At 48.4% G+C, this 14,957-nt stretch overlaps 1 protein-coding gene across 1 annotated transcript; it reads left to right on the top strand.

Annotated features, from left to right (window-relative positions):
* Positions 1–3,465: 3,465 nt before the first annotated feature.
* On the top strand, positions 3,466–14,901 carry LOC142283792 (uncharacterized; the record flags this gene model as incomplete). Its single annotated transcript, XM_075333151.1, has 3 exons — positions 3,466–3,756; positions 6,765–8,088; positions 10,306–14,901. Coding segments are annotated over 3 exons (4,023 nt in total), but the record flags the coding sequence as incomplete, so codon positions are not given.
* Between the last annotated feature and the right edge of the window lie 56 nt (positions 14,902–14,957).

Raw genomic sequence — 14,957 nt, 5'->3', positions numbered from 1 at the left:
AATGAGTTACCTAAGAATCCATCAGTGAGCGCGTTCTGATTGGAGAGTTTGCAACTCTTTTGTCTGTCTTTTTGTGAAGTTCTGTGTTGATCTATCACTATAGACCACATTAAAATTTAATAGACCTTTGATGTGGTCATAAATCAGCTCCAAAAAACAAAGGGTTACCCCCCCCCTTTTGGGAATCCCCTGTGTGAATGGGGCCTAAAGGCCCCTTTACACACTGAGACTTTCAGCAATCCCACCAGCGATCCCAACCTGGCCGGGATCGCTACAAAGTCTCTGGTGAGTCTCTGGTGAGCTGTCAAACAGGCAAACCTGGCCAACGACGCAGCAGCGATCCGGACCTGCAGAACGACCTAGCTAGTCAAACACTGGAAACGAGTGATGTGTCACAATGTCTGTCAATCACTATTCTGTCAGTCGGTCTCTCCCTCTCGGTCTCTATTCTCTCTCTGTCGGTCCGTCACTATTTCTGTCCCTCTCTCACAGTCTGTCGGTCATTTTCCCCTCCTCTCTCATACTCACCGATCCCCGATTACCGCCGCTGCACGGCATTCACACTGCTGCGGCGGCTTTTACTATTTTGAAAAAGCCGGCAGCTCATTAAACAATCTCGTATTCCCTGCTTTCCCCGCCCACAGGCGCCTATGATTGGTTGCAGTGAGACACACCCCCACGCTGAGTGACAGGTGTCTCACTGCAACCAATCACAGCAGCCGGTGGGCGGGTCTATACTGTGAAGTGAAATAAATAATTAAATAATTTAAAAAACGGCGTGCGGTCCCCCCCAATTTTAATACCAGCCAGATAAAGCCATACGGCTGAAGGCTGGTATTCTCAGGATGGGGAGCTCCACGTTATGGGGAGCCCCCCAGCCTAACAATATCAGCCAGCAGCAGCCCGGAATTGCCGCATACATTATATGCGACAGTTCTGGGACTGTACCCGGCTCTTCCCGATTTGCCCTGGTGCGTTGGCAAATTGGGGTAATAAGGAGTTATTGGCAGCCCATAGCTGCCAATAAGTCCTAGATTAATCATGTCAGGCGTCTCCACGAGATACCTTCCATGATTAATCTGTAAGTGACATTTAAAAAACACACACACCCGAAAAATCCTTTATTAGAAATAAAAAACACTAACAAAGTCCCTCATCACCAATTTAATCAGCCCCAAAAAGCCCTCCATGTCCGGCGTAATCCACGGACCTCCAGCGTCGCTTCCAGCTCAGCTGCATGCAGGTGACAGGAGCAGCAGAAGACACCGCCACTCCTGTCAGCTCCACGCAACTAATGAAGACAGCCGCGCGATCAGCTGAGCTGTCACTGAGGTTACCCGCGGCCACCGCTGCATCCACCGCTGGATCCAGTGACAGCGGGTAACCTCAGTGACAGCTCAGCTGATCGCGCGGCTGTCTTCAATTGCTGTGTGGAGCTGACAGGAGCGGCGGTGTCTTCTGCAGCTCCTGTCACCTGCATGCAGCAGAGCTGGAAGCGACGCTGGAGGTCCGTGGATTGCGCCTGACATGGAGGGCTTTTTGGGGCTGATTAAATTGGTGATGAGGGAATTTGTTTGTGTTTTTTATTTCTAATAAAGGATTTTTTCAGGTGTGTGTGTTTATTTACTGTAATTTACAGATTAATCATGGAAGGAATCTCGGGGAGACGCCTGACATGTTTAATCTAGGATTTAGTGGCAGTTATGGGCTGCCAATAACTCCTTATTACCCCGATTTGCCAACGCACCAGGGCAAATCGGGAAGAGCCGGGTACAGTCCCAGATCTGTCGCATCTAATGTATGCGGCAATTCTGGGCGGCTGCTGACTGATATTGTTAGGATGGGGGGCTCCCCATAACGTGGAGCTCCCCATCCTGAGAATACCAGCCTTCAGCCGTATGGCTTTATCTGGCTGGTATTGAATTTGGGGGGAACCGCACGCCGTTTTTTTTAATTATTTATTTATTTCTATACTCCATAGTGACACGCCCACCGGCTGCTGTGATTGGGTGCAGTGAGACACCTGTCACTCAGCGTGGGGGCGTGTCTCACTGTAACCAATCATAGGCGCCGGTGGGCGGGGAAAGCAGGGAATATGAGATTGTTTAATGAGCGGCCGGCTTTTTCAAAATAGTAAAAGCCGCCGGAGCAGTGTGAATGCCGTGCAGCGCCGCGCCGGGGATCGGTGAGTATGAGAGAGGAGGGGGAAATGACCGACAGACTGTGAGAGAGGGACAGAGATAGTGACGGACCGACAGAGAGAGAATAGAGACCGAGAGGGAGAGACCGACTGACAGAGAATAGTGATTGACAGATATTGTGACACATCACTCGTTTCCAGTGTTTTAAGTCCCCTTTACACACTGAGACTTTGCTGCACAGCGGGAAACAAAGGACCAAAGAATGGTCCTGAACGATTTGTAGCGATCACAACTTCACAGCAGGGGCCAGGTCGCTGATGTGTTTCACACACTGCAATGTCACTGGGGAGGTCGCTATTACGTCACAAAACCGGTGACGTTACAGCGATGTCGTTTGAGATGTTGCAGTGTGTAAAGCCACCTTAAGGGATACCGAGCATGAAATGGATAACATTTCCTCAAAAGGGAAAAATAACGTTTTTTAATCTTTGATGGCCTATACTTAGGATAGAGCAATTTTTAAAAAAACTTCACCCTTGCCTGAATTGCATTATTTCCCCAATTTGTGTCAACCGAAATATACTCCAAAGCCTCCAGTTACTCTAAAAAGACTTGTGTATCTCCACTCTCCTTTCCTCACACACTAGTCTTCCTCACCATTGTGCTTCCTCATCCTCTCTCTGTGGCTAAGCTGTGACGTCTTCTCACTATCCAGGATTCCACACAAATGGCCGCTGCATTCCCTGCCTCGGCTTTTATACAGGCTAAGATAGTCTTTCCTGAATGGTTACACTATACCATGCGATACGATTGCTGCAAAGCATTATGGGAAAATCCTTCTAAGGTCATGTGAGCCTTCTCTGGCAAAATGGCAGCCCCCTTATTTAGCCGATTCAAGTGAATTGCATACTGTTCAAAATTCAATTGGATCAGCAAAGTCTCATACAAGTCAATTTGCTCATCTCTGGTCCTCAGTATCAGATTGTGGGGGGCTGACACCGGGCACCCCCGTCCAATCAGCTGTTATTGTGTCCAGTGATGGCTGGGTTAGCACAGCGCCGTACACTGTGTTGTGGCCGTTTTCAGGTACTGCAGCTCAGTTCCCTTTGAATTGAACAGGATCTGAGCTGTAGTACCGCTGAACGGCCACTACCCAGTGTACGGCGCTGTAGAGCTCGAGTGTTCACAGCAAATAGCTGATCATAAGCAAACACCATCAATATGAAAGTCCTGGACAATCCCTTTAAAAAGTTGAATGGTCTATTTAAAGGTCTACTAGTTAAAATGATGAGTGATCCAGTGTTTGTATCCTTTAAACCTCCAGCATGCCGGCAGCGAGGGGGAGCTCTTCCCATCCACGACTTCTCTGCAGTCTTCGGACAGCATTTGCACTCTGGAGTCCTGTATCCTGGAGGCCACCGGGGAAGGTGACGGCTGCGAGGACGATCCCGAGGACTCGGCCTTCTGTTTACCAGAAGACGCTCTCTCTGGTAGTCTATCCATCACGGATGAAATCATGGAGCTGCTGAGTCAGAGAGGTCTCCGCTCCGAGCCGATCAATGGAGAAACCAAGGCTGCAGAGACGGAAGGGGCAAAGGCTGAGGATCAGCAGCAGGTATGTCTCCGGGCCTGAGCCTCCTGCTATCGCTGTGCAATAAGTAGCCATATTCAGTGGTTGTAAGTAAAAAGTAAAAGGGATCAGATCATTAAGAGCACAGCAGGGGGCGCTCAACCTGCCATTCTGTGGCCCCAACAGTCAGGACCCAGACACATTTGTCTATGTTGCAAAAAATCAAAAAGACTCGGCTGTCAGGTAACAGAAGCATCTGATACGGAGAACAGAGCGCCCCCACAAGATGGCAGACCTTTTCTATTATAAATATCTGTGCCAGGAAAGATTTATGTGAGCGCCCTCTAGTGGAGGATGCTGTCATGAACATGGACAGATAAAAGTTAACAGTGCACTGCGTGGTTGGCACTGGTATAAGGACACAATGTAGTGGGTACTGGTGTAAGAGCACAGTGAGGTGGGCACTGGTGTGAGGGAAATATGTGAGGGCACAGTGTGGTGGGCACTGGTGTGTAGGCACTGGTGTGAGGGCACAGTGTGGTGGGCACTGGTGTGAGGGCACAGTGTGGTGGGCACTGGTGTGAGGGCACAGTGTGGTGGGCACTGGTGTGAGGGCACAGTGTGGTGGGCACTGGTGTGAGGGCACAGTGTGGTGGGCACTGGTGTGAGGGCACAGTGTGGTGGGCACTGGTGTGAGGCCACAGTGTAGTTGGCACTGGTGTGAAAGCACAGTGTGGTGGGCACTGGTGTGAGAGCACAGTGTGGTGTGCACTGGTGTGAGGGCACAGTGTGGTGTGCACTGGTGTGACAACACAGTGTGGTGGGCACTGGTGTGAGAGCACAGTGTGGTGTGCACTGGTGTGACGACACAGTGTGGTGGGCACTGGTGTGAGGGCAGTGTGGTGGGCACTGGTGTGAGGGCACAGTGTGGTGTGCACTGGTGTGACGACACAGTGTGGTGGGCACTGGTGTGAGGGCACAGTTTGGTGGGCACTGGTGTGAGGCCACAGTGTGGTTGGCACTGGTGTGACGACACAGTGTGGTGGGCACTGGTGTGAGAGCACAGTGTGGTGGGCACTGGTGTGAGAGCACAGTGTGGTGGGCACTGGTGTGAGAGCACAGTGTGGTGGGCACTGGTGTGAGAGCACAGTGTGGTGGGCACTGGTGTGAGTAGCACAGTGTGGTGGGCACTAGTGTGAGGGAAATATGTGAAAGCACTGGGTGGTGGGCACTGGTGTGAGGGCAGTGTGGTGGGCACTGGTGTGAGGGCACAGTGTGGTGGGCACTGGTGTGAGGCCACAGTGTAGTTGGCACTGGTGTGAAAGCACAGGGTGGTGGGCACTGGTGTGAGGGCACAGTGTGGTGGGCACTGGTGTGAGGGCACAGTGTAGTTGGCACTGGTGTGAAAGCACAGTGTGGTGGGCACTGGTGTGAGGGCACAGTGTGGTGGGCACTGGTGTGAGAGCACAGTGTGGTGTGCACTGGTGTGACGACACAGTGTGGTGGGCACTGGTGTGAGAGCACAGTGTGGTGTGCACTGGTGTGACGACACAGTGTGGTGGGCACTGGTGTGAGGGCAGTGTGGTGGGCACTGGTGTGAGGGCACAGTGTGGTGTGCACTGGTGTGACGACACTGTGGTGGGCACTGGTGTGAGGGCACAGTTTGGTGGGCACTGGTGTGAGGCCACAGTGTGGTTGGCACTGGTGTGACGACACAGTGTGGTGGGCACTGGTGTGAGAGCACAGTGTGGTGGGCACTGGTGTGAGAGCACAGTGTGGTGGGCACTGGTGTGAGAGCACAGTGTGGTGGGCACTGGTGTGAGAGCACAGTGTGGTGGGCACTGGTGTGAGTAGCACAGTGTGGTGGGCACTAGTGTGAGGGAAATATGTGAAAGCACAGGGTGGTGGGCACTGGTGTGAGGGCAGTGTGGTGGGCACTGGTGTGAGGGCAATATGTGAGAGCACAGTGGGGTTGGCACTGGAGTGAGGGCACAGTGTGATGGGCACTGGTGTGAGGGCAATATGTGAGAGCACAGTGTGGCAGGCACTAGTGTGAGGGCACAGTGCAGTTGGCACTGTTATCAGGAGCACTAGTGTGGTGGACACTGCTATGAGGGCACTGTGTGGTAGGCACTGTTATCAGGGGCACTGGTGTGAGGGTACAGTGTGGTGTGCAGTGGTGTGAGGGCACAGTGTAGTGGGCACTAGTGTGAGGGCACAGTGTGATGTGTAGTGGTGTGAGAGCACAGTGTGGTAGGCACTGTTATCAGGGGCACTGGTGTGTGGGCACAGTGTGGTGTCCAGTGGTCTGAGGGCACAGTGTAGTGGGCACTGGTGTGAGGGCACAGTGTGGTGTGCAGTGGTGTGAGGACACAATGTGGTAGGCACTGTTATCAGGGGCACTGGTGTGTGGGCACAGTGTGGTGTGCAGTGGTGTGAGGGCACAGTGTGGTGGGCACTGGTGTGAGAGTACTGTATGGTGGGCACTGGTGTGAGGGTACTGTATGGTGGGCACTGGTGTGAGGGCACTGTATGGTGGGCACTGGTGTGAGGGCACAGTGTGGTGGGCACTGGTGTGAGGGTACTGTATGGTGGGCACTGGTGTGAGGGTACTGTATGGTGGGCACTGGTGTGAGGGTACTGTATGGTGGGCACTAATTTCTAATCATTAATCATTCTAATTGTCTGATAATAAGAGTGCTCAAAAGTCTTCTGTACAGAACAGGAAGTATGACTCTTGTCTAAGGGCTCATGGCCAATAAATAACTTGCAAGATTTCTGGTATTTTTTAGTTAAAACCTTTTGAAAACTGAAAAAAAAACTATTGTAAAAAAATTAAATATAGAAACCATAAAATTAGATTCAGATAATAGGTGATTTTCTGATGACACATCCCCCTTTTACTGCAGCCTTTGACTATGGTACGATTTGTGGTCCTCACCATCAGAAATTGTTGTACATGTCTGCCGCAAGCAGTTAAAAACGTCACCTAACCGTCTAAATAACATTTGTTTCTCAAATAAATAAAAATAATATATTCTTACTTCTTCTAGGAATCTGAAACCCGAGATCTGAGACAATCCAGATCCACAGAAGATCTAGCTGAGACTGAGAAAGCCAGTTCTGCCTCACTTGGTGAGACACCAGAAGTATGCTCGAGTGGGGCGTTTGCTTCCTTGGATTCTGCGAATGAGTCAAGATATTTGGAGCCAAGTCAAGATGGCCCCAAGGTTCCTTCAGACAAAGACTTGCAGAATAAAGAGAATGGAGAATCTCCTGTGGAGGAGAATAAACCACTGGAAATGCCCAGGCAAGCAGGTGGTGAAACCATCGTCTGCAGAACAGATGACACTAAACTTGAGAAGGTTCAGCTCTCGTTGTTGCCCGGTGAAGATGAGGGTGAATCGTCCAAGACTAAAGAGAAGGACGAAGGAAAGGAAGTTACTGAACTGCAAGATAAAGCGAAGATTGTTCCGGAAAAGAAAGAAAAAAGCATGAAGGTCAAAAGAGATTCCACCCTGACCCCGGATGATCGACTATTGATTGAAAGGATCAAAAACTACTATGAGACTGCAGATGCCGGAGCGTCGTACCTGAGTAAAGAGGAAAGCATTTCCTACATTCCCACCGGTGTGGTTAAAGACTCGATCCTGAGATTCAACTACATTCTACAACAAGAGGTCAAGAAAGACCGTGAAAAGAGCAAATGCAAGACAAACGGGTGTGCCACTGAGTCAAAGCAAGCCAACTGCCAAAGGAAACCGCCATCCCAAGCTTCTGAAGTGTCCAGAATCAAAGCAGAACCCAACAAAGAAGGATCGGAGCAGGAATCAGAGTACAAATCCTGTGCCGAAATACGAAAGGCCTGGAAAGAAAAGGAGAAGCCGACCAATGCGGAAATAGAAAGAGTGCTGAAAAGAGGGAAACTGAGGAGGAAAGATGCGGAAGAACCCGGCGGTGAGCTGGTTATTGTTGAAGAATCGGATTTAGAAACTGGGGGCCAATCGCCAAGAGATAATCCTCCGAGGAGAGAATCGGTGAAGGAACCACAGAAGGTCACCTTGGCAGAAAATATCAACAAACTTGACTCTCAGGCAAAGACCGGATGCGACAACTTGCCTGCGGACACCAATAAGGCAACTTTCTGTTCTTCCGGTATTGGCCTCTATGACGCGGATGATATATGCCTCATTGAAAACTCAGAGAAAATTATTAACAAAGTGCAACTGCTGGCCAAGATGTACAGCGAGAAGATCGGCAGGATGAAGACTCAGAAGAAGAACGGGGGCACCAAGACACCGGAGACACAGAAAAAAGCGACAGTAAAGACCCAACCTCAGGTCATGGAGGAACATACTGGTGAAAGAAGAGTGACAGGTAGGAACAATAGGAGGGTTGTGATATACAGAGGGATGTCAAAAAGGACAATATCCACGGGCAGCATGAAGTAGTGTCAGACGCCCTAATTACATCAGGGAATGTCATTTTTTCAAGTAACAATAGTTTTAAAGGGACTATTTGAGTGGGAGGTCAGACCCCTGAAAAGCTCAGTTACACATTTACTGTCCAAGAAGAGTGCATCATTACTAGTGATGAGTGGGCACTACCATGCTCAGGTGCTCAGTACTCGTAACTAGTGATGAGTGGGCACTACCATGCTTAGGTGCTCAGTACTCGTAACTAGTGATGAGCGGGCACTACCATGCTCAGGTGCTCAGTACTCGTAACTAGTGATGAGCGGGCACTACCATGCTCAGGTGCTCAGTACTCGTAACTAGTGATGAGTGAGCACTACCATGCTCGGGTGCTCGGTACTCGTAACTAGTGATAAGCAGGCACTACTATGCTTGGGTGCTCGGAACTAGTAACTAGTGATGAGCGAGCACTACCATGCTCGGGTGCTCAGTACTCGTAACTAGTGATGAGTGGGCACTACCATGCTCAGCTGTTCAGTACTCGTAACTAGTGATGAGCGGGCACTACCTTGCTCAGGTGCTCACTCAGTACTCGTAACTACCGTAGTGATGAGCGGGCACTACCATGCTCTGGTGCTTGGTACTTGTAAAAAGCAGTTGGCTGCTCAGATGGGTGCAACTTGATTACATGAGTATAATAGTGTCATGGCTCCACTCTGGGGTCCGAGCCGGTGATCTCTGGTTATTGGTCAGTTTCCCTCTTGGTTGGACCTGCTGAAGGATCTCTTGCCTTTCTCTCTTATTCTCTGTCTTCCTATTTCCCATCTATTCAGGTGTGGGCATTTTCTCATTTGGTTTTCCCAATCACATTTTGGGAGGGGCTATTTGTACTCACTACTCATATATATATATATATATATATATATATATATATATATATATATTCACATATAATATTTCTGTGTGGATGATTGACTGGAGTCCCAGCTCCCCAGTTAAGGTTTCCTTACTGAGTCATTGCTATTCCCTGCAGTTTTTTTGTGTGATTCCCTTCCCAGTTATCTCCTATTTTGTATCACTTTGGATTGGGAGGGTTTCCACGTATTCTGTTATTGTTTTTGGTTTCCTTTATTCCATCATTCCTGTATGACTGGGTTTGCACGTTACCAGCCCTGTGTCTCATCCTCTGCTTGTGTGCACTTAATTTATGTTTATTGTTATTTTTGTGTTAACTTAGTTAATAGGTTAGGGTGCAGCTAAGGACACTCGGGGTCAGCCGTCAACCAGTGGGGGCACTATTATATCACCTTAAGGTGCCTACCCCCACTGTCAGGTAGGGACAAATTAGGGTCAGGTCTGGAGCAAGTTTTGGAACTTGTGGATTTCTGGTTTTCATCTTCCCTAGGGCTCAATCATATCCATAGAAGTCCATGGAAACCTTGAGCATTTTTCCAAAAGTTTTTCAGGAAATATGCTTGCCTTCCCCATTGACTTCCATGATACTTGGCTACTCGAGTCACGCACATCTGAGAATCCAACTGCTCGTTACGAGAATTAAGCACCCAAGCATGGTAGGGCTCGCTCACCACTAATTATTACATATTGGTCATTCAGATAAATGGTCATCTATGTAATGCATTGTAGCTTTCCATTGTGGCACATTGAAGTTGGGAATTCTTCTTGTCCTCTTCTTTGTGCCTCATAGGTCATGTGGACAGGGTTTCTATGTATAGAACAACCCTTTAACACTATCGAGTGCTAGGCTCGGGGACAAGTGTCCACTAGGCGGCTCCCCACTAACTTCTCTTTGCCTGGATGATCACGATTGACTGGTCTCTCCCATGGAGAAGCCAAAAAGGGGGCACCACTGGATGTTTTTTCCTGAGGTTGTCTCTTACTAAAACTATAATTCCTCAAAAACAAATATAACCGATAGAGCAGAGCCATTTGAACTTCCTTCTACCTACTGGCATCTCCGGCATCTCATGATTAATAGGACGTCATCAATGCACGCATGATCACATTCCCCCTAAACCGAAGAAGCGCCAAGGATGCCAACAAGTCGGAGGAAGTTCATAGGCTCCGATCCAGCAACCACAGACTACCAAGTTTTGTCCTCCAAACCTTTTTGCTAAACTATATATTTTGTTTTCATGCATGTTTTCTTTTCTTCATGTAGAGCCCAAGATGTATGGACATCTGATGATTCATGAAACTTTGCTTCATATTAATTGTGTCCAAGAAAATGGTGTTATCCATCCTGCAATTCGAGAGAGTGCTTTGGATCTTCTCAAGAAAGAGTCATTAATGACTCCGTACCCTGAAAAGGAACAAGCCCCATTACTAAAACCACCTGAAATAGATGAAGTCGTTTTACCAACACAGGAGATATCTCCTACAGAAATAGACGAATGTTGGGAGTTTTCGATTGTTGAGGGTAATCGGGGAGAAGAACTCCCAGTGAATTATGACTCTGCTCCTCACCCAACATCAACATCTGAAGAAAGCGTTTCAGACAACTTCAGTGCATCTAAAACATACTTTGTAGACGATAAGGAGACTCCTGTGATCTGTGAAGATTGTGAGGAAAGGGAAACTTGTGTCTTAGAGATTAAGGTGCCTGAGAAAGTCAACCTCTTAATGGCACCAAGTACACTTCATGTTGAACCAACGTCGACCATTCCAAAAATCTCTGAAGAAAAGGAGATCGAATTATTGACCTCTGAGGGATCCAATGCTCTTTACCCTACAACTAAGATAAGTGAAACTTCTGATGATGTCCCACAGACAATAGGTATCATAAATACGAGGAACCATGACGATATACCGCAAAAAACTAAAGCCACAAGTGATGAACCACAAACAGATCTACCAATTACTAATTCATGTGAAACAAATTCCCCTGCTCCCATATACACCCCAGAGACTAATAACCATTTCAGCTCGGACTGTAACAGTGTTGCGTCATACAACACACCTGAAAGTAACACCTCCGACTCCCATAAAGTCCAGAAAGCCAAAGGAGTGTCCTCAGCAGTTATGGACGTGATGCAGCGTCTGCAGCTCGACTCCTCACTTTCTACTCCATCCCCCAAGAACATAAACAGCTCAAAGAAACTAAATATGGCTACTCGTTCATCATCCTTTAAGGGAAACACATCGACGGCCAAAGAATTTCAAGCCATAGCCAAGCCAAAGTCTCAAAATAAGAAACAGCAGGCAGTTGTAGCAACCCCTGGCCTTTTATCTCCTTCCATTTTGCATAGAAAATTGTCTAGAGCAGTAGCAATGTCCAAAAATAACCCTGAGCCTCAGCAGGCCCTTCCAAGAAGACCCCTCATGACAAAGTCTAGAAGTTCCGACAGCGACACACATACTCCGGTCATAAAGTCCCAACCCTCTGTTCCTGGCCCATCACCATACAGAAATTCTCTTTATTCTGGACTTTTACTTAGTGATCCAAAACCCAGAGTTCTTAAGAATACAGTTTTGGCAGAGAACCAAAAAGATGGTGAGGCGAATCAATTAAATTCCAAAATAACACAAAGTATTTTATCAAATGAAGGATCACTCAAGCCTTTATTGTCAGGCTACAAAAAGGGAAGTAATACAGATAGACCGGTTTGTCTTTCTCCAGGTTCACCAGTCCTCATTGCAATTCCTTGTCCTCCACCCATTAGACAAACTCCAGCATCCACAGTTTCTGAACCAAATTCACGGGTCCAGTCCCCTCTGACATTACGCTCTAGAATGTTTTCTCCTCCCCCAAGTCAAAACCCGGTGTGCCCTAAATCTCGAGCCCCTTCCTTCTCTAAGACAAGATCATGTTCCTTCACTCCACTCTCCTTTAGTAATTTAGAGCGTTCATCTTCATCATCTGCAAACTCTACTCCAACGTGCACAAGTCCTCCACCTCGACCCTGGTCTCCTGGATTCCCTACCCATTCCAGAAGATCCTGTGGTAGCAGCACCGGAGAAAATCCTATCAGCCCAAGGGCACTGTATTCACCAATCGGGTCCTCGAACGAAGAAAATAAATTTTGGTGTTCGAGCAGATCACCTCCATGTTTGGCTTCTGATTCGAATTCCCATACCACCGGAATCAGTTCTCACGAGTTAACTAGCATCCACTGGCCCGATGTCCGAGAACTACGCACAAAGTATGGGCCCTTCAAAACGCAGAAATCGTCAAATCTTGAGAAGACGTATGATCTGAAGTCTTCATCTTCATTCAGGCAATGCAAGTCTCTGGATGAAGGACCAAACCTATTCTTCAACAATTCGAGTGCTTTGAATTTCGCAGCTTCGCATTCCCCGACGGTAGAGCCTAGCGAAATCATGGCGCTTTATGAAAGTACAGAGAAGTTGGACTCTTCTGACCCAAAAGAAAAATCCACCTTCAAAGCAAGTTATTCTACCACCGTTAACATACAAATCGGTGGGAGTGGCAGAATCGCGTCTTTTAGTAATGCTCAGGTGAGTCTAACGCACCCCCTGCTGCAAGCTCCAGAGACACTTTCTTCAAGGAAGATAAACATTAACGGAAGCACCTTAGAGCATAAAAATGTGAATTACAGAAAAAAATGAGGTGGGAGGGGGGTCTTCAGTATAAGACCCAGAGAAGAACAATGATAGATGCCAAAGATAAGTCACAATATTTTACCAGTCTGCACTTTCTTCGTAGAGCTTTGTTATCATGTGCCAATATGGTGGACCACAGGTCTGTCGAACAGAAGGACTTTATAGTAGTAGGTTCATTGACGTTGCACTTAACGATCTGTCTGAAGGTCTTCGTTTTGCCGAATGTACCCGAACGAAAACATGCGTTAACCCTTGGTACATACCCTACATCCACCCTACCAACGTGGACGCGAGACAACCTTTTACAACAGTCATTTTATTGCGTTGTGTTGAGAATATAATGGATACCCTTATGGGAAACACACTGTAGAAATCACTGATCATACACATAAACATGTACCATCTACAAAAACAAAAATATTCACAATTGGAAGAAATGCTTGTTGCGATTTTGTTCTTACTCCTGGTGAATGTTCCTGTTTCACCGGATCCATGTTGGACTCCTCTTGCACCAAAGTTGGTTCCACCTAAGTTCTTCTGCTGGACCTTCTAGGTGCTGGTGTACAAATGTCAGCGCTTTGGACATCCAGGGGAACCACTTGACTTCTCTTCTGGTGGGTGGGTCTGACACTTGTACACAAAGGGTATTTTCATTCGTCAACATCAGTTTTGTGTCGTCCATCGTTTTTGCCATGACATCCTGAGTTTACGTGAAATGACATCAGGGATTTTTTTACTGATACAGGTCACACCATCAGTATATAAAGCGATGATTTTGTCATACAGGAAGGATTCAGGGTTTACTCCCATGAAAAAATACTTACTGAAAGGTCTGTAAATTCTTTAGTCTTAAAGAAAGAACATCCTCAACTGCGTTTGCTACAAGGAAAGAAGTGAGCCATTAGGGAACAAAGTGAGCCCATTGTCTGTAGACAAAGCCATTCAAATTTTCACCATATGCGCCCCGTCAACTGCATACGTGCCCCGTCAACTGCATACGTGCCCCGTCAACTGCATACGTGCCCCGTCAACTGCATACGTGCCCCGTCAACTCCATACGTGCCCCGTCAACTCCATACGTGCCCCGTCAACTCCATACGTGCCCCGTCAACTCCATACGTGCCCCGTCAACTCCATACGTGCCCCGTCAACTCCATACGTGCCCCGTCAACTCCATACGTGCCCCGTCAACTCCATACGTGCCCCGTCAACTCCATACGCGCCCCGTCAACTGCATACGCGCCCCGTCAACTGCATACGCGCCCCGTCAACTGCATACGCGCCCCGTCAACGGCATACGCATCCCGTCAGTTGCATACGCATCCCGTCAACTGCATATGCATGCCGTCAACTGCATACGTGCCCCGCCAACTGCTTACGTGCCCCGCCAACTGCATACGTGCCCCGCCAACTGCATACGTGCCCCGCCAACTGCATACGTGCCCCGCCAACTGCATACGTGCCCCGCCAACTGCATACGCGCCCCGCCAACTGCATACGCGCCCCGTCAACTGCATACGCGCCCCGTCAACTGCATACGCGCCCCGTCAACTGCATACGCATCCCGTCAACTGCATACGCATCCCGTCAACTGCATACACATCCCGTCAACTGCATATGCTTATCTTCAACTGCATACGCATCCCGTCAAGGGCATACGCATCCTGTCAACGGCATACGCATCCCGTCAAATGCATATGCATCCCGTCAAATGCATACGCATCCCGTCAACTGCATGCGTAACCCGTGAACTGCACACGCATCCCGTCAACTGCACACGCATCCCGTCAACTGCACACGCATCCCGTCAACTGCACACGCATCCCGTCAACTGCACACGCATCCCGTCAACTGCACACGCATCCCGTCAACTGCACACGCATCCCGTCAACTACACACGCATCCCGTCAACTACACACGCATCCCGTCAACTACATACGCATCATCCTGTCAACTGCATACGCATCCCGTCAACTGCATACGCATCCCGTCAACTGCATACGCATCCCGTCAACTGCATACGCATCCCGTCAACTGCATACGCATCCCGTCAACTGCATACGCATCCCGTCAACTGTAGAGCCCCATAACCAGCATACCCCGACATGTTTAACCAGAGGACAATGGCAGAGTGTGGTCACATCTAAGCTGTCTACACACATTAGATTTATGTCAATCAATCCAATTTCTAAAACACAGCGTCTGGAAATAAGTTCTTCAATTTAGGATGAAAAAGTTTGTAGATGTGTT

Source organism: Anomaloglossus baeobatrachus, unplaced genomic scaffold (assembly GCF_048569485.1).
Source record: "Anomaloglossus baeobatrachus isolate aAnoBae1 unplaced genomic scaffold, aAnoBae1.hap1 Scaffold_5478, whole genome shotgun sequence".
Classification (NCBI taxonomy): Eukaryota; Metazoa; Chordata; class Amphibia; order Anura; family Aromobatidae; genus Anomaloglossus; species Anomaloglossus baeobatrachus.
Note: the sequence above shows the minus strand (reverse complement) of the source record. Positions and strands in the feature narration are given on the sequence as shown.